This window comes from Toxotes jaculatrix, chromosome 2, assembly GCF_017976425.1.
Source record: "Toxotes jaculatrix isolate fToxJac2 chromosome 2, fToxJac2.pri, whole genome shotgun sequence".
NCBI lineage: Eukaryota > Metazoa > Chordata > Actinopteri > Toxotidae > Toxotes > Toxotes jaculatrix.
The window spans coordinates 16,347,529-16,365,474 of NC_054395.1; the positions used below are offsets into that span (position 1 = coordinate 16,347,529).

General features: G+C 40.6%; 2 protein-coding genes across 4 annotated transcripts; one reads left to right on the plus strand and one right to left on the minus strand.

Moving 5' to 3' along the window:
* Positions 1-849: 849 nt before the first annotated feature.
* Positions 850-4,008, plus strand: lhfpl5b (LHFPL tetraspan subfamily member 5b). The gene is made up of 3 exons (XM_041052412.1): positions 850-1,261; positions 3,318-3,554; positions 3,998-4,008. Exons 1-3 carry the CDS (start codon positions 853-855, stop codon positions 4,006-4,008), a joined length of 657 nt encoding a protein of 218 aa, XP_040908346.1. The 5' UTR covers positions 850-852.
* Positions 4,009-4,193: 185 nt separating this feature from the next.
* On the minus strand, positions 4,194-17,038 carry srpk1a (SRSF protein kinase 1a). 3 transcript variants are annotated; one of them, XM_041052006.1, is made up of 16 exons: positions 16,996-17,038; positions 16,271-16,325; positions 12,931-13,058; positions 12,544-12,652; positions 12,335-12,422; positions 12,017-12,104; positions 10,582-10,688; positions 9,965-10,130; positions 9,850-9,875; positions 9,494-9,719; positions 8,945-9,334; positions 8,586-8,671; positions 8,164-8,271; positions 7,973-8,042; positions 6,720-6,812; positions 4,194-5,591 (listed from the first exon to the last, which is right to left on the minus strand). In XM_041052006.1, exons 1-16 carry the CDS (start codon positions 17,006-17,008, stop codon positions 5,407-5,409), a joined length of 1,938 nt encoding a protein of 645 aa, XP_040907940.1. In that variant the 5' UTR covers positions 17,009-17,038; the 3' UTR covers positions 4,194-5,406. The 3 variants fall into 3 exon arrangements, with proteins under 3 accessions (XP_040907940.1, XP_040907931.1, XP_040907922.1); XM_041051997.1 differs by lacking the exon at positions 6,720-6,812 and adding an exon at positions 5,937-6,029 and having other exon boundaries at positions 8,586-8,686; XM_041051988.1 differs by having other exon boundaries at positions 8,586-8,686.
* Positions 17,039-17,946: the final 908 nt, after the last annotated feature.

The following is a 17,946-nucleotide window of genomic DNA, read 5'->3' on the forward strand; positions in this document are numbered from 1 at the left end:
TTTTTATTTTTACGGGAAATGGACTGATAAAGATCTGGACCAAACTCCAGGTGTAAGCAGCTGATTAATATTTATAACTGCAGACTTGTAGTTATAAATGTTAACCCTCTATTAATGATTTTATTTACACTTATTGATGACTGGCTAACCATTGCTGACGGCTTATTACAAACTGAGAAACTCATTATACCACTAAACTATTATATAATGGAATTACCCATTATGTTATACTGACATTTAATATATATAAAATATATTAAAATAATAAAAATCGTCGTTTGAAATAAAAAGGGCCAAATTAAGATCACTTGCATTTTTAATTATTCAAAATAGTCTTCTGAAGAGATACATTGCAATTTTAACTGTCACTTACTTACAAGCAAACTTGAATGGATGACTTCCTGATTGTGCCATAACCTTTCAATTATTTAAATTTCGAAAACTGAATGAGCAGCTAAGCTACCACCAAGAGAATTAGGAGACAAATGAAACTGCAGCTTTTACATGAAAAAAAGCTCGCTCATTTACATTGAAGATAATATTTAGTTATTTTCCAGTACTGTAGTAAAACGCTTATGTGTGATCCCACACCGTCCTGCACCTGTCCGTGTCTGACGTCAGACTCGCGTCATGAATTAAAGGTGGGGTACTGTCCAGGGTGCTGAATCCTTCGCAGCCGCAGCAGGTGTCTGTGTGCGTGTGTTGTGGCGTGCATCAAGATTCGGGACACATGGATTTAGTACAACGACAAAATATTTCACAGGCCTGAAGACAGAGAGTTTTTCAGAAAAGCTAACAGCTGTAAAATCCGACACAAACTTTTTTTTTTTTCTTTTTTTTCTGCTCGCTAATATGGATCTGCTTCCAGCCCAGGAGGCAGCCAAAATCTACCACACAAACTATGTGAGAAACTCCCGAGCCATCGGAGTCATGTGGGCAGTGTTCACCATCTGCTTCGCTATCATCACCGTGGTGGTCTTCATCCAGCCCTACTGGATCGGGGACAGTGTCAACACCCCGCAGGCCGGATACTTCGGCCTCTTCCACTACTGCATCGGCAACGCGCTGACCTCGGAGCTCACCTGTAAGGGCAGCGTGCTGGACTTCGGCTCCATCCCTTCACCGGCCTTCAGGACTGCCATGTTCTTCGTCGGGACCTCCATGCTGCTGGTTGTTGGCACCATGGTCTGTTTCAGCTTGTTCTTCTTCTGCAGCGCCGGGAACGTCTACAAGATCTGTGCATGGATGCAGCTGGCCTCAGGTGAGGGAGAGTGTGGCTTTCAGTGGTGGAAGGTACATTTACAATAGGCAACTACTGTATTTAAGTACTATTCTGAAGTACTTGTACTTTACTTAAGCACTTCCATTTTATGTTGCTTTTCACCTACACTCCATTACATTTCAGAGGTTATTATTGTACTTAATTCTTGACTACATTAATTTGACATAGTCACTACATAAAAGTATATGATCCATGCATAAAATATGATGCAGAGTTTGATTGATTAAAGTAACCAGCAGCATATAAAGTTGCCAAAACAAGCTCCATCTCCACCAGCTACATGTGAATATATATTTAGGGTTAAAAAAAAAAAAAAAAAAAACACCAAGCAAACCTTATTTTGTAGTTTCTGGACACATTTTATTTTATGGTAAATTTTTTTATTTACAAATTAGAAATTTGTAAATAACAATCGAATGTAATTAATTAAATTTACTGGAATGTAAATCAATATGATGCTGATTAGTTTCTATGAAGCTGGACATCAACTGGGATTATGATTATTATCCTATTTACCCTCTTAAAGACAAAATTAAGTGATAAAAACCTGAACTTAAAATAAATTGTAAACTTACTTATATTTATAGACCTTAATTTTAAAAAATGGGCCAACATCAAAGGTTACAGTCTGTGGAGAAGTACAAAATTGGCAAGTGACTCTACAACTTATTCTGCTAAAATCGTATATTTTGTTTTAGTATAAGTATGAAATTATCCAAATTAAATGTCTGAACATTCTTCAAGTTTTTACATTTGGTCGTGAAAGTACACATCCAATAATATCTTTCGGATCTTTACCAGATGTCTGCACCTTAACGTAAAAACTCAGAAGGATGAGTGAGACCTGTCCTTTATCACCTGTGAGGTGATAAACTCATCCTGTTGTGAGCCGTCTTCTCACCTCTCTGGTTTCAGGCTTGACGTGTGTTTGTTCTTGATGTGCCGTTCTTCACTGTGGAAGCCAATAAGGGATCCGGTTTCAGCCCAGACTCTGACACCTCTGATGGTGGTTTGGTTGCATGTAACAAGATCAGGTGTTGCTGTGTTGTTAACTGATCTAAACTTGCACCTGAAACATACAAGGGCCAAGGAAACAAGCCATATTCAATAGTATGCGACAAAGGCCTATATTGCTAGTGGTGGATGAAATACTGAGGTTCTTTACTTCAGTTAAAGTAGTAATACAACAATGTAAAAACACACCATTACAAGTTAAATCGTGTATTCAAAATAACACTTCAGTAAAGGTACGGAAGTAGTAAATATGAGGTAGTAAAATATATTTTAAGTATACTAAAAGTACTCATTCTGCAGAAAAATGTGCCCTGTGACTGGCCATGTGTGAAATTAAATTGTTAATACTGACTCAATAATTTGACTGTAGCATTTTAGATTTTAGTGATGTAGCTGCTGAAAGTGGAGCTCATTTCTCTGCCTCAGATGCAGTCGGGGTATTTTAGTCCAGTGGTTCCCAACCTAAGGATCCAAAGGATCACAAGATAAATCTAACGGGCCGTGTGACGATTGACTTCAAATAAAACAACCTGAGATGTTTAGTTTTGAAAGTCTTGGGAACCACTTGTTTAATTTTAACAATGGGTTTTACTTTAATGTAAAATAACCAGCTTCAATACCTTTCAAGAAAATGTTGAGTAAATCTTAGTTCTTCAGTAAATCTACTGAATCTACTTACTTACTTACTTACTTGACCTGCACATAGGAGATCACATTTTAATCTTGGTTTGTTCGGTAGTTTTGGCAAAAACCCAGAGGAAACTTTACCAGACGATGAAGAGCATTTAACATTTAAGAACTTTCATAACAGTACATCATTGAAACAACACCACTGAGCATCCTCTTGCCCTGCTGCATCATAAATAAATAAAACCTTTGGCACTTTATGGGGGCACATCATCCCATATCCTGCACTTGGGGCTGAAAAAAAAAAATCTCATAATTATTTATCAGAGTAAGAGCACACAAGGGGTAATTATTGCAAGGCTCTGCCATTTCTGTGCCCTCCTTCCACCCCCAGCCGTGTTGATGGTGATGGGATGCATGATCTACCCGGACGGCTGGGACTCTCCGGAGGTGAAGAGGATGTGTGGCCAGAGGACGGATAAGTACAGCCTGGGGAACTGCACAGTACGCTGGGCCTACATCCTGGCCATCATCAGCATCCTGGACGCCCTCCTCCTGGCATTTCTGTCCTTCACTCTCGGCAACCGGCAGGACAAACTGCTGCCTGATGACTTTGAGGTGGAGGGAGCAGGTGAGGGTTAATGCAAACAAGGTGAAGGCTGAGGGTGTGGAGCAAAGCAGGGGAGTTACAGTCTCTGCGCTTGACCTTGGAAGAATATAAAAATGCTGCCTGTGGGACTTTTTACTGTGGACATTTTCTATCTTGTCACAGTAGAAAAGCACAGATGTGTCCCCAGTAAGTCATGACAGTGTGACAGTGAGTCAGCATGAACAATACCAGGACAGTGACTGAAACATCATTCAACCATCATTCATTATTTTCACCTGTGATTTTCCTAATGTTACATGTCAAAGAGCACTATTACAAACCATATCAGAGCTATGAGAATTAAAAAACTTCATCCTTGACCTTGAAAACACCAAATCCTTAATTACATTTTCCTGAGCACTGAAGAATTTTCAATTTTCCTTGTGAATTGCTTTTTTGACTTCCCTATTTCCCATTACCTGCAGATAGCACATAGCCACAGTTTTGTTGTTTGTTTTTTCGCTAAACATGTTAATGTTGAGCTCATCATACTTGTGTTTTGGAGAGTTGAATGATTTAATAATTGGGCCTACTAACTATTCAGCATGGAGAATAATGTACTTTACATCACAAACCTAATAAACTCTGAAAAACAAGGTTGACACATTTCGTATTGTATGAACATCTGTTTTATTGTATGGTGTGTTGTACAGTTTTGTAAATTGACGGCTCACACAAAGTCTATGCTCTTGAATCTGACATTGATGTAAATTTAGTTTTTACCTAGGCCTCAACAGATACATAGGTTACTTGATATGATCAATTTTGAGACACCATTACATAACATCAGATCTCACCATTCCTATGGCAAAAACAGTGATATTATTGAACAGTTGGCCACACACACACAACTGAGCTCGAACACATCTTCCATACGCTTTTATTAAAACACAGCTACCCAGCTAAATAATTTTAGCTAAGATATAAGATTTGTTAGAAACTGTACATAATTGAAATATACATAAAGGCAAACTCTTTGGTACAGATATATACAGTTTATTTTCACTTCTTTTTTCCTTTAAATTGGGCTTCTTAAAATGCCGTCTTGTTGAAACCTTTAAAACACTATATTCCTGAATTGTATAATGTGTATGAGAATACCAGCCTCCCATGAGAATGAAAGATCTCATTTATTATAATGAACTAACCATACTAAATACCAGGTGACAACGGATTTGTAATGGCTAAAAAATAAGACCTACTTTATCAGACAGTGGATGTCTCTGTAAGAAACTAGAGTCTGTCTGGAGAAATGCTGTGAACACTACCACAGTCAGTGTGTAAATGTCAGCCCAGTGTGCAACTCCCTAAACCTACTTTACAAATACAAAATGTATACCTTACATGTGTAATATAAGATAAAGAAACTCATTTAAAAAAAAAAAAAAAAAGAACACAGCACTAATGAAAATGTACAAAAAAAGGGATAGCGAGTCCTTTTTAAGGGGATGAAAATGACCAATAAAGGCTACATATCCTTGGTTTGTTTGGGGTTTAGTGCAGGAGTGTAACAAACAAGGACGAGTCACTAGCAGTACAATAACAGGTTTGCTTAGTTGGATGGGTGAACAGAGCACAGCAGTTGGAGCCAACATAATCACAAAGAAATATAATCCACTGGGTTCCCGACGTCATCACACTGAGAGAAGATCCAACAAATACAAAGCAAACATACACAGAAGCATTAGCTCAACAACAAGAACATAAGAAATCCAAAACAACAAAACAAAAAGAGAAATAAATATTCATCTGATATGCCCAAACTGGAAAGTGATCTGTTGCAGTCTCTGGAGAAAGTGGGAGGGAGGGGAGGTGCAAAGGCTGGAGGTCTCCACTAGAGGGCAAGCCAGGGGTGGCGCAAGCACTCTGCGGCCGTGGCTCTCTTCTCAGGAATCAGCTCCAGCATGGGAAGCAGGAAGTCAGTGAAGCACTCGGCTTCAGCTCGGGGCCACTCGTACTTGTCGACCAGCACCTCCAGCAGTCCCCACGGCTTCAGCTTTGTGATGTGTTTCAAGTCACCTGCAGACAACCCGGACAGACAACACTGAATCAGAGAGATATTAAGAAACAGAGCACAACGCTTAACTGTGTGTGAACCCAGTACAATAAGGTAGTTAAGTCTATGAAATCATCAGATGCGTGCATTTTAAATATCTAGATATTACATACAGGAAATATGTCATATTTTTAACTGTACACATGTTTTTCAAACAGGCATTTCTTTTGAGTGGTTATATTTTATGTTAGAAAGGTTTTTACCAACATACATTAAAATGAGAACAGCTGACTATGACTATGATCTGGACAGACAGACAACGCTCGCTCAAAAAACTCCAATCTCGACACCGACACTTTCTATTTTACCTTTCTTGGTGAAAAAATCCTTGGAATATTTGCCGGTCATTATAAGTTTGCGTGGGACACTCCCCAGCAGCTCAATGATCAGCGCTATATGGTCTACACAGCAGACGGTTGCAAGAGGAGAAGGGAAGACAGACAAGACAACGGATTCATCAGACAGTGTCTCAGTCACTGGCCCAACTCTGGGTGTGTAAATGGAGGGCTGAGAAAGAGCAGGGTCAGGCTGACAGCACACATACGGGCTGGATCGTTTGAGAGGCAGAGAGATAATTATGAGGGATACCTTAAAAATGAAGGTATCAGACATTACAAGAGTTGCGAGATTCTTCTGTCTCAAGAATTAATAGCTGCAGCTTTGCCTCTGAATCCAATCAGACATGGGATGGGGCACACTGGAAATGACAAATTCATACTTCAGCTACGGTGGAATTATCACCACTCCTGTGGCTGACCTTACACTCTTAAGAGTGTGAGTTAAGAGAAACTGCCCAAAAGTGATCAAGACAGTGTCAAGTATCCAGCCAAATCCTACTGGCTACAACTGAGGAGGCACTGAATGTACCTTTGCCAGGCACTCGTTGGCAGAACTACGGACACTTGAATCAATGTCTGATGGCACTGTTCAAAGTAACAGACATTCATTGGTCTGTACTGACTATTATGCTCCACTGGCTTGCGCACACCAACAGCTTTGGTAGATCTGAATGTGCTGACAGAAGCCTGTACTCCTCTCCCTGCCGTCCACCACCGCTCCCACAGAGGGCCACAGACAGAGGGGTGGCATACCTCTCTTGGTGAAGTATTCCTGTGAGTATTTCCCACTCAGAGCATAGTGACGAGGGATTTTACCAAGCAACTCTATCATGAGAGCAAGATGGTCTGGAAATGAGGCACATCAGAGGAGGAGAGGGAATATAGGAAGTCAGGGGGAAACAGGTTTGGAGAGATGAGATGAGATGAGATGGCAAATGGGAGAGGGGATGGGAGAGAGATGGCAAATGGTCATGTGGAACAATGTATTAGAAACAATGGATGATGACAGCCTAGTATGACAAGAAGGTATGGGAAGCCTGTGTTATTTTTTTTTTCACACTTACAAACATTTGAACACATGTAGGCCATTTACTTTCATATATGAAAACAAACCACTAAGGCTGAATCTGGCTGAAAACAAGGCTTAAAGCACAGCTGTCAAAGCCATTTGCACTAAAACACTTACTGCAGATTCTGATACAGAATGAGCGATTAGTAAAAAGCCCAATAAAGGACAGTCACGCAACAGAAAAAGGAGTGGCAGAAGAAAAAGCAACGGACTCATGAGCCCATGTACTGTAGGTGGAAAAAGCCGCTCCACAGGTGTGGGACATGTGCCAATAAGCTAAAGGCCGAATCTAAGCACAATCCTGACATGCTGCGGCAGAATCAAGACATTACAGACACTTCAAGCTATGCAGTGAGCCAACATTTACAAAAAGAAAAGCATGAAGAGGAGAACAAGGAAGCATGGAGAGTGAGTGGTGAGGAGATGAAGAAAGGTGAAGTGGGAAATGAAGAGATGGCCCCGTCTCCAGTGCAGTGCAGCAGAAAATGTGGTTTGAGGTGTTAAAGAGGACATAAACACAGGAATGCTGGTACTCAAATCACACGATTCACATCTGCATTTCTTCTAAATTTGAGAATCACTGTAATGGAGTACCTCATTTAAGTATTAACGCTGTGAAAAATTAAGCAAAGTGCACTGCAACTCATTGTGCAAACTGCACTTACATTGGCAGTGAATGTCACAACTTGCCATGCTCACTGTGAAATTCTTAATAGAGTGTTCAATTAAACAATTCGTGATGAGAATAAAAAGCACTAATGGAGGACACATTTTCACAGTAGCAATAACTGTTAAAAGTTACCAACAATGCTAAAACCTTCTTACCAGTGAAGCATACATTTCAAAAACACAGCTAAATATAGCACAGGATTAATTCTGTGCAATTATTACTGGATAAAAAAGAAAATGGACAGGAAGAGGATGTCCCAGCAAATACCTTCATCCCTGGAATAATCTTCCCCAGAATGAGGTTCAAACAAGTAGTCCCCTGTGGCAAGCTCAAAGGCCTGAAGAGACAACACAGTCATCATAAACTCAGGAAGAGACACTGTATGAAGGGATGTATTTACTGAGGGTACACTGGACTCTGATTTGTTTCTGAAGGTTTGATACAGTGCAATCTCTCACCATGCAGGCTGTGCTCCATATATCGGCCGGTGTGCTGTATCCAGCACCGATGAGCACCTCTAAGGACCTGTACTGCCGTGTCTGTATGTCTTCCGTAAAGTGCTTGTGCTGACAAAGGAGAGGAAACAAATCTTTCAAACAAACAACAATCTGTAACATGGGTAGGTAACAGAGCCTTCAGTGTGTATCCTGTTTTAATGGGAGAAATATATTTAAGAACTATAAATGTGTGAAGACTCTAGAGAACTGTGCCAAGCCAGATCTACCATATCACATATAAACGTATATATACTGTATAAAGACAAAGAGCTGGAAGATCGAAGTCTTTCTATTTTGGTAACAAGATGACACTGGATGTGTCCCTCGCTGCAAGGCTTCATCCCTAATCAGGAAATCCCTCAGGTCATTAGCAGACTACTCACCACCCAGCATGCATTTCCCAAATCTGCAATCTTGACCTTGATCTTGTCTGCATTGAGTGGCTCAAGGGGGTTAACTAGCAGGGATCCTGCTGTTAGCTTGCCTACACCAGAGTAGAGAGAGAGAGAGAGAGAGAGAGGGGGGGGGGGGAGAGAGAGAGAGAGAGAGAGAGAGAGAGAGAGGGAGAGGGAGAGGCAGGCAGATAAGGATGGGGTAAAAATCTTATAAACAAAGAGTTTAACAATCAATAAAGTTCACATGGCCCAGCCTGTATTAAACTTATAAAGCAGCCCAGCCTGAACAAACAGCTACCACAAACCCTTCTTGCTGTTTGTAGATGCACTGATTTTGGCTGACTGACCGTTTCTCAGGCTTTCCTGGTTTCTGTATTGACAGTCAGGTCCATCCTCTCCCTCGTCCTGGAAAACTGTTTGTTCAAGCTCTCCCTCCTCCAGCCCAGCAAGATGGTGTCTCTCAGTAACTCCACTGCTGTCAGTGGCCCTGCCTTCAGTCTCAGTGTCCAGCTCGTTGACATCGGCAGAGTCCACACCGTTGGAGATGGGGTGGACAGGGGAATCCTTGTGTTGCTCCTCCTGACTGGCACATTTCTCCAAGGGCTCTGCATTGCCATTGTGTTGGTCTTCGTCCCTCCACTGGGACTGTCTCTGCTCCACCTCCACATGGCCATTACAGTTCAGCTCCGACAGCCCCTCTGGTCCCTCCCTCATGAGGTCTGCATGCACACTGCTCTCTGATAGTGCAAAAACAGGACAGGTGAGAATTCTTTTTTGGAAATGACTCGTACCAGGGATTTTATTCCTGCACCACAACCACAACAGTACTTTAACTAGCATCAGTAACAAAAAAAAATTGAGAAACACATATTACTCCTGTGATGTTGGCTTCTTACCCCCTGTTTCCTCATTTCCTAGCTCCTGAAGAGACACCTGTCTGAGAGGAGAACACACCCGTCCCTTTGGAGACTGTGGATCCTCATCTTCATCATCATCTTCATATCGTGTCTCTGTGGTCTTTTCCATTTCCTCCAGGTCCAAGATGCACTTTTCCAGCAGCTCAGCTTGACGCTTCTGCTTCTTTTTTAACTTCTTCTTCTTGTTTTTGGACATTTTTACTGTCTGTCAGAAATGATCACAGGAAACAAAAGGAGGCGCTCATTGATAGCTGCATATTTTTGGGACTGTGTGTTATATTGAAATGTGGGAGGCTGATGTTCTGTGCAAAAAGTAAATAATAAAAAGGCTTTACCTGTTTTGGAGCAGGTGCTGTGCTTACTGAGAAGAGAACATCAGAAGAGTACAAAATGTTACCAAACTGTGCTCATGAATGTACATAAGGATGTGTGTGTGTGTGTGTCTCATACTTGCTGAACCAGAAGGAGGAGGTGCCCCAGCCCTCTGCCACTCTGTGGCCTCTGCAGCGAGCTTCCGGACATAAGGCTCATCAACACTCATCAGGATATTCTCTGGCTTGATGTCTGTGTGGATGATCTGACACTTTGTGTGCAGGTAGTCCAGGCCTTGAAGCACCTGGAAAATGTATGCACGGAAAATGATTATCTGATTGTAAAATACAGTTAAAATATATGAAATGAACGGCTGACATACATGTGCCTGACAGAAATGTAGTTGAGGTGAACAAAAATAAAATTCTTGTAATTTGCCATTTTTGGTAATAATTTACTATGTTTTCCAAGAGTGAATAAATAGTAATGCTTAGTGGCAACGTATATGTAATGAATCAATATTACTGAATAAGTTACTCATTCCATTACAAAAGATCGGTGGCTCAAGAAATGCAAACACTTAAAAATTTTTCTCAGTCCATCTGTCAAGAAGCAGGTCTGACTTGCTCATTGTTTGTATGCCCTGAATGGTTTCCACCCATCATACAGCCTGGAGCCTACATGGCTGCTGGAAACTAGTGGAAGCTATGACTGAATCTACATCACGCGTAAAAAGGTGCGTCGCTGTGAATTACCTGTTTTATAATGCTCTTCACGCACGATAGGGGTAGCCCTTGGTAATTGGACTTTATTATCCACTTTAATAAGTGATGCCCCAGCACCTCAAACACCATGCAGACATCTGAAGATCACAGCAGTCAAGACAGTAACAATGCAGTCAGTGATGTCCCGATCAAGTGTTTTTGGGCCCTGATCCTGATCTAAGACTGTTCATGCTGGGTATCTGCCGAGTCTGATCCAATACTTTTATGTTACTTAAATGTTGATTAAATATCCTATGTATCTGACACACTGCAATAACACAGCTGTGGACTGGTTAACCTCACACACCTTATTTTTTATGAGCTTCTTGATCCACATACTGAAGATCATGGTTCAAAAATATAAAGTCTATGAGCTTCAATTATTGATATTATATGAATCAAAGTTCAGCTGGGAGAATGCCATCCCTGACAAAGACATCCCACAATCCACTAGAAAGAAGACATCTCACTCTGTTGGATTTGAGCCAAAGAAACTCTTCACTTGTGGTTGTACAGTAGCGTTACAGAGAGGAGGCTCTTCCCTCACTAAATATCTTTGAGAAGTACAGAGCGTGCAGAAAGCACACAAATCAAAAAACATTAATTAATGACACCTGATATGACGTACCATCTGCAATGTGTGTGTCATCTTAAGCACTGAAGGCGACACCGGCTAAAAATGAGTAGCTGCAGCTAAATGTTTTCTACACCGCTTTTCTAATGATTATTAGGGTCAGAGCTCAGTGAATTTGTATGTATTTCATTTTTTCAATGATTTATGCAGCGGGATGCTGCACTGTATAGGCTGGCTATCTTACAGGAGAGGAGTTGCAACACAATCAGGCTGAGGAGGACAAAACACAGCAGAGTACAGTAATGAAAGGACCAGATTTTGATTTGAAAATTTTTAGCCAATACCAAACCATTTAAATAAGCCTGGATCGGCCTCAACACTGATGCTTGGGATCAGCTTGGGACATCTCTAAAGGCAATATAAGTAAAGCCAAACTGAAAACCAGTAGGTCATTCACCTACATGAGGAGAAGCATTATTTATACTGAAAAGAGGGCAGGTCATGAGAGTGCAAACACTACACTGTTGTTAGGGAGTCTCATATTACAGCTATAGCTATCCCTGTGGCATTCAGGGGATCTTACTCAGCCAAAGTGTTGTGATAGGTGGAGGTCTGTTTGGGATACACAAGGTTCCATTTGGTCCAGTCGACACCTGCTGTTTACTTTGTTGTTTGTTCTCTGCTTTCCAGCTAAATTTGACACCAAGGGAAAGAATGATCCTTTCCCTGAAAACGCATTTTTCTAAGAATTAATAAGTTTTAGTCTTTCCGGCAGAAAGTAGAAATTAAACACTTCTAATCGGAGTCACAAAAGACCAGGAAGAATCTGCATTATTTGGCTGTAAAAGATACGAGTTCCATTGACACCAGAGATCTTGAAGTCATCTAGCAGCTGGACCACCATCTCCCGGTTAGGGTCATTGGGGTCTGAGTTTCTTACCTGAGGAAAAAGCAAGGGAACAATGCAATCCAAATAATCAGGATTTACACTTACTAATGTTTATCTGTAACCATGTAATACTGCTTAAACACACATGCCTAACATGCTGAAAGTTGTTAGACAGTACTGTACATGCAGTTACACAGTGTGTACACTGAACGTCTTGTTGTCCTGATTTATGTGATATAAACTCACAGAACCTACCGTGTGCAATGAGCTCAGCTACTTACAGATCTGAGGAGTTTAATCTCATCCACTGCTGTTTCCGTGTAGTGCTCCGCACTCTTCACCACCTTCATTGCAACAAACCTCTTCACCCTGCAACCACAGAGCAAGTAGCGTTCGCTAACAGGAAGCACTGTACGAGGTCCTCCCACAACAGTCTCAGAGTCCACTGATACTGTGCAGTGAAAAATATGCAGTAAAGCTTTTCTCTTACTGGATGTCCCAGGCCAGCCACACGGTGGAGAAGTGTCCCCAGCCCAGTTTACGGATTACATGGTACTTTCCGTTATAAAGGTCTCCTACTTTCACATGGTGGTAGCCCCCTAGAAGAGAAGAACATGCAGATTAACTACACAGTTCAACAACCATAGACAAGACAGTGCATGTAATAACTGATTATGATCTTATTGTAACTCCCATATACTCACCTAAACTAGGTTATCAAAGTTAAATTAAGTCAATTAACTGGCATAACTGAGTAATTGGGGGAGTTTATTTACAGAAAACCATGCAATCACTTAACACAAACGTCTTATTCTGGTTATTCACAGTAATTGAGTTATATTGTGTGTTCAAACATACAGGGCAAGACGAGACTCACCTTTGCAGTAGTCATTAGGATCTTCCTGTTCCTCATCGTCAGAGCCGAGGATCTCCTCAGGTTCTTCAGGCTCCTGAGGTGAGGCTTCTAGCTGAGGCTGCTGTCGAGCTCTGGGATTGGCTGGCTGCCTGATGGACAAACACACCAACCATCATAGACTTCATCAGGAACACAGTCCCTAACATTTTCTCTCCTGCCTGAGGACAGAAATCCTTTGAATATTAACCTTCGCTGCACTTCTTACCAATTACCTGTCATTTAACAACAGAAATGTGTTCATATTTAACAAATGTTTCACAAGGGTAACAAAAATGTTCTACATCTTTTCAGTATGTTAACCATTAGCCTATTTCTGCCTCCAGCCTATTAATTTAACAACACCCAAATCTTGCCTTTAAACCTGTGACAGGATATTAATTTGAATCATCACCTAGGAATTAAGTTTCAGCTTTGCTGTATCTGCCTTTAAGTGTCTTGGTTTGGCTCGAATGTAAGTTTCTGTTTTGGCCTAACCAACAGAATTCAACCTACACGTTTGTTTTTTATTAATACATCTCCTTTTTTTAAAACAAATAAACACAAATACACAGCAGATTGACACAGACTGTAAGCGAGCAATGCAAGCAAATAAAAACTGGCTTATAACAACATTTTTCATGTGTACCATGCCTTTAAAGAACTGCTGATAATTGAAAAAGGCATCTGAACCTCTACATCTCATTCATGCGGGCCATAAAGAGTGCATGTTAAAATCTTGTCAAAACCTTCCTGCCACAACAGATCTACAATGACAGTCCTCCTTCCACAGATCTCACACTTAAGGACACTGTACAAAATGTAGGAAACATTTCAGGAAGTCTGTGCTGCAGGGCACATTACTTCATGCACAGCTACTGAGCTGTCGACACCTCTGAATAGTGAATGGTTGTACTCATTTTCTTGCAGGCCCATTTTAGGCTAAATGTCTGCTGTGTATCTTTATTATGTGGGAAAATATAAACACTGCTGAATCAGGACTTCAGTACTTGGCATACTATGTAATAAATCACTAGGGTCAGAAGCAAGACAACTAAACTGCACCTGGATTAAAAGGAGAGAAATATATGAACATCATCATTAAGAAAAAGATTAGGGCACAAGCCTGTGTGCCACAGATTGTCTCACAATTACAAAGCTCAATTATTTTGTCATTAAGTCAGATGGAAGAGACAAAGTCCATCTAGAGCGAGTCATAGAAGACTAAAACTAAGATCTTTAGAAAACATTATTAAGAATATTGCCCATAGTTTTGTAGACTACTACAAACAAATGATGCTCTCAAATATGATTTTTTAATGATTAATGTACGATTAATGTTTGGCCTTTAACACAAATATAGGGTTAGGCCTAAAATCCATGTCAAATAACAGGATAACTGTGTGCAGACTTTTTTAAATCTGCATTTACTGGTGTTTTGACAATAACTGCAACTAAAACATGCAGGTATCAGTGTACAACAAGATGGCCAAGGGTGATATACTGGGGGAAAGTACTTCTGATATTTAATGACATCTAACTCTCATTTGAGGTTTCATTAATTTAGTCATACAAATCTTTAAATGTTAAATATAAATATAGCAGTTCTGGCATTTCAACCAAGCATAACTGGGCATTTTTGACAGCTAATGTGTAAAGATCATCTCAGAACAGCATGTTCAGTCATTTTTTGCAGTAGTACAAATAACAACACCAATATGACACTGGAACGCGAGCACTTTCTCTGTGTATATATGTGTAACATCCCATAATCTGTGCTCGCCAGCAGTTCAGTGGCTAATATTAACTTAAAAGCCAAACAGCCTGATGTTACTTCCTCCACAGAGGAGATTAAGGCTGCTCATCACTATGGGAGCCAAGAGAGCTGAGATCACATTCAAATAAATTCCTAAACTGGTCTGCAGTGTGTCACAAATGGGCTGTTGGTTTCCACATAATCCACAAATTCATGCCTGACACGGTTATTTGAAGCAAAGGGCTTTCAAGCATGTTTGTGCACCAGTGACAGAACAAACAGCTGCAATTAATTACTGAATTCATTTGGCTGAATTTTGACTTTCTAATGATGGTGTCTCCACTTGAAATGCATTCGCTACTCGAGCATCACTGCAAATCTTGTAATAATCACACATTTGTAGGAAGCAATCAGAATTGGTACTATTAATTCATCTTCACAGTTCAGTCTCAGCCCTTCACTAACTATCATAGAATGAAGACAGGGATGAACCGCAGGAATATCATTACTTAAATAACCCTTAAATATGGAGCCAGACACAATTAGTAATCAAAAAAATCCATTATAATTTTGAGTGGTTGCTCCTATTCTTCTTTGCCAGTGCTTATTGCTTTGGGTGTGAAGGCAGATGTAGGTTCTAATATTCAATTTTCTGTTTTCTCAGAGTCTCACATTAAATTTATTTATCTATGTGTCTGTCTATCTACACAACTAATTCAACTAACTATAGCCTTCTCACCCTGCCATGTCCTCAAGAAGACCAAGGGTGCTTACTGCTCTCTGGTAAATATGGTGCTCATTATACAAGACTAATTGTGGCATGCAACCACACTGTTTTAAGTTACATCTAGTTTCTTGGTTATCATATGATTCTTACACCTAATGGATATGCAAGTTTCAGCCATGAAGATAGCACTGTCAAGAGGTGAGTATCTGCAATAGTGCTGTTTTCAGTGAAACACCATGCTTCGGTGGGCTGATGTGGGCTTCTTCATTCTCTTGTTTTAAATATAGCACAGGCAGTTATGTAACACTCCGGAGGACGCCACTGATGGCATGATTAGTAGATTGTTAGGTACACCAAACAATCAGTATAGGCTTGAACGGTCTATTTTCATCCCTAAATGTTGCATTATCTTAATGGAATCACTCAAACTATTTTGATAGCAAGACATAGCCTCTGGGTAGTTTCTCTCACAATATATACAGACAGCTTACAACATGCATCTTACTAAAACCACTGTTTATGGGTAATGCTACTACTCTCACTGGCACCCCATGCAAAAAATGGAAACCATGGAAACCATGATACTTCTGAGATATGTTAGATAAGTCTTTCCCTTCTTTATTACTGGATTATGCACAGACCAAAAGAAAGTAAGAGTGCAAGCATGCAACCAAGGTATTTTTGTCAGTTTCAAATCTAAACGTCTGGACCATGTACACATGTGTCATACATCTGCAACAAACAACCACCAGACTGAGAGCGACTGACAAAATGCATGCTAGTATGAGGTTATCATGTTAAACACGAGGAGAAGATGAGCTTGAACTTGTGTAAACACTCACTTTTTGCTGGTCTTCTTAGCTTTCGCCCTCTTCTTCCTCGCCTGGAGTGCCAAAACTGTCAGGAGAAACCAGTGACATTTTTTTTTTTTTTGCCATTGTCTACAGCTGCCGTTTGATCTCCGGCTCACACTCAAGACAAAAAAAGATGACACTAAGGTAAAAGATACTACTACCTCACCTTACAGCGCACATACTCGGGTTATTATGCGCTGCGTTATATCGTCTTACAGCAAATACCAGTATTTAAATCACAACTGCGGTGCATCTGTCACTCAGTTTGATACTGGAAACCATTATAATGTTAAGTTACATCACTAAGCTACCTATAAAGATAACCGTTCATGTCAAGACTGCAACGTTTGTGTGGCATTAAGTAATTTTACACACCCTGGTGGTAAGCTAGTCGGTTAATACAGCAGCAGCTGGTGAACGTTGTCGGCGTTTTAGCTGGTGTATAAAAACAGACAGAGCTAGAAAGCTGAACGCAGCTCGCTAATCCTGGCATGTCCCATTGAAGCTAAAGCTAACGTCTGGGGAGCTAACGCAGCTCGCCCCAGCTCAACAGTGCGTGACAGACGCGTTCAATTAAACCAACATCTGAATGCATGCAGCTCGGCTAAACTTTACATTTGTGACATCCACGGCAGCGCCGACGCTCACACACACATTCACACACAGACCAACATTGCTCATACAGTGTGCGAAGTGTCGGTGTAAAGATTTACCTTTCCTCTCCATGTTGGCTGGACCCGTAGCTTAGCCGTTAGCTACACCAACAGTGATCGAATGTTCCACGCATGCGCACTGGTTCGTTTTGCTCAAGGGTGGGGGGGGAGCTGTGATGAAGTCTACACCTGAGCATCAAAACATATTAATGGGCTTTAGTACACTGAAGCTGCAGACAACAGACTGCATGGCCGGATTAAACTATTAGGAGGCATCTGTGTGCAAATATTTGCTATTGTACTCCCAGTGTTGGTAAAGCACTTTATTTTAATATGTACCATGTAGGCGCATGCCTTCCTCTGCAAGACAGGACAGAATTTGGCTAAATCAGCTGCAGTGCCGGCCTTGATATATAATTGTACTTAGGAGGTTCAAATTCCTTAAGAAATGTGCAGTTAATTAAATTACCAAAAATCTACATGCAGTGAGTCTGGGATTTTTGAGGCCCCGGGGCAGTTGCTCTTTGCCAGTTATTGAATATTTCAGGTGCCCAGCCCACATGAGCTTAGAGGATACTGCTTACATTACTTTTAGCAGAGGCGAGAGAAAGCTGGAAAAAAAGGGAAGCTAATACGTGAGACTGTAGGCATACACTTTGTAGCAGATCTAATCTGAACACTCTCGTACATTGAATGTGGGCGTTTAACAAAAACTGAACTGTGTCAAATGTCTTGTAGTTGGCAGTTTTTTAGGTACGCCTAGAGAAAACTAATACAGTCTAATACAACAATCCTGCAATACATCCTACCTTCATGACAATAATGTTTTTTTAGGATGTAGTTTGCAGTTATGATATAAAGAAGTGTTTCTGTTATTTAGTATAACCTCACTGATATAAATAGGGTGAACAAAATAATAGAAACACGCTGTCAGTATAACGCAATGCTACAGAGTGTATATAAACATGAAACATTATAAACAGTCTCTACATTCATCTCTGCCACATCAAG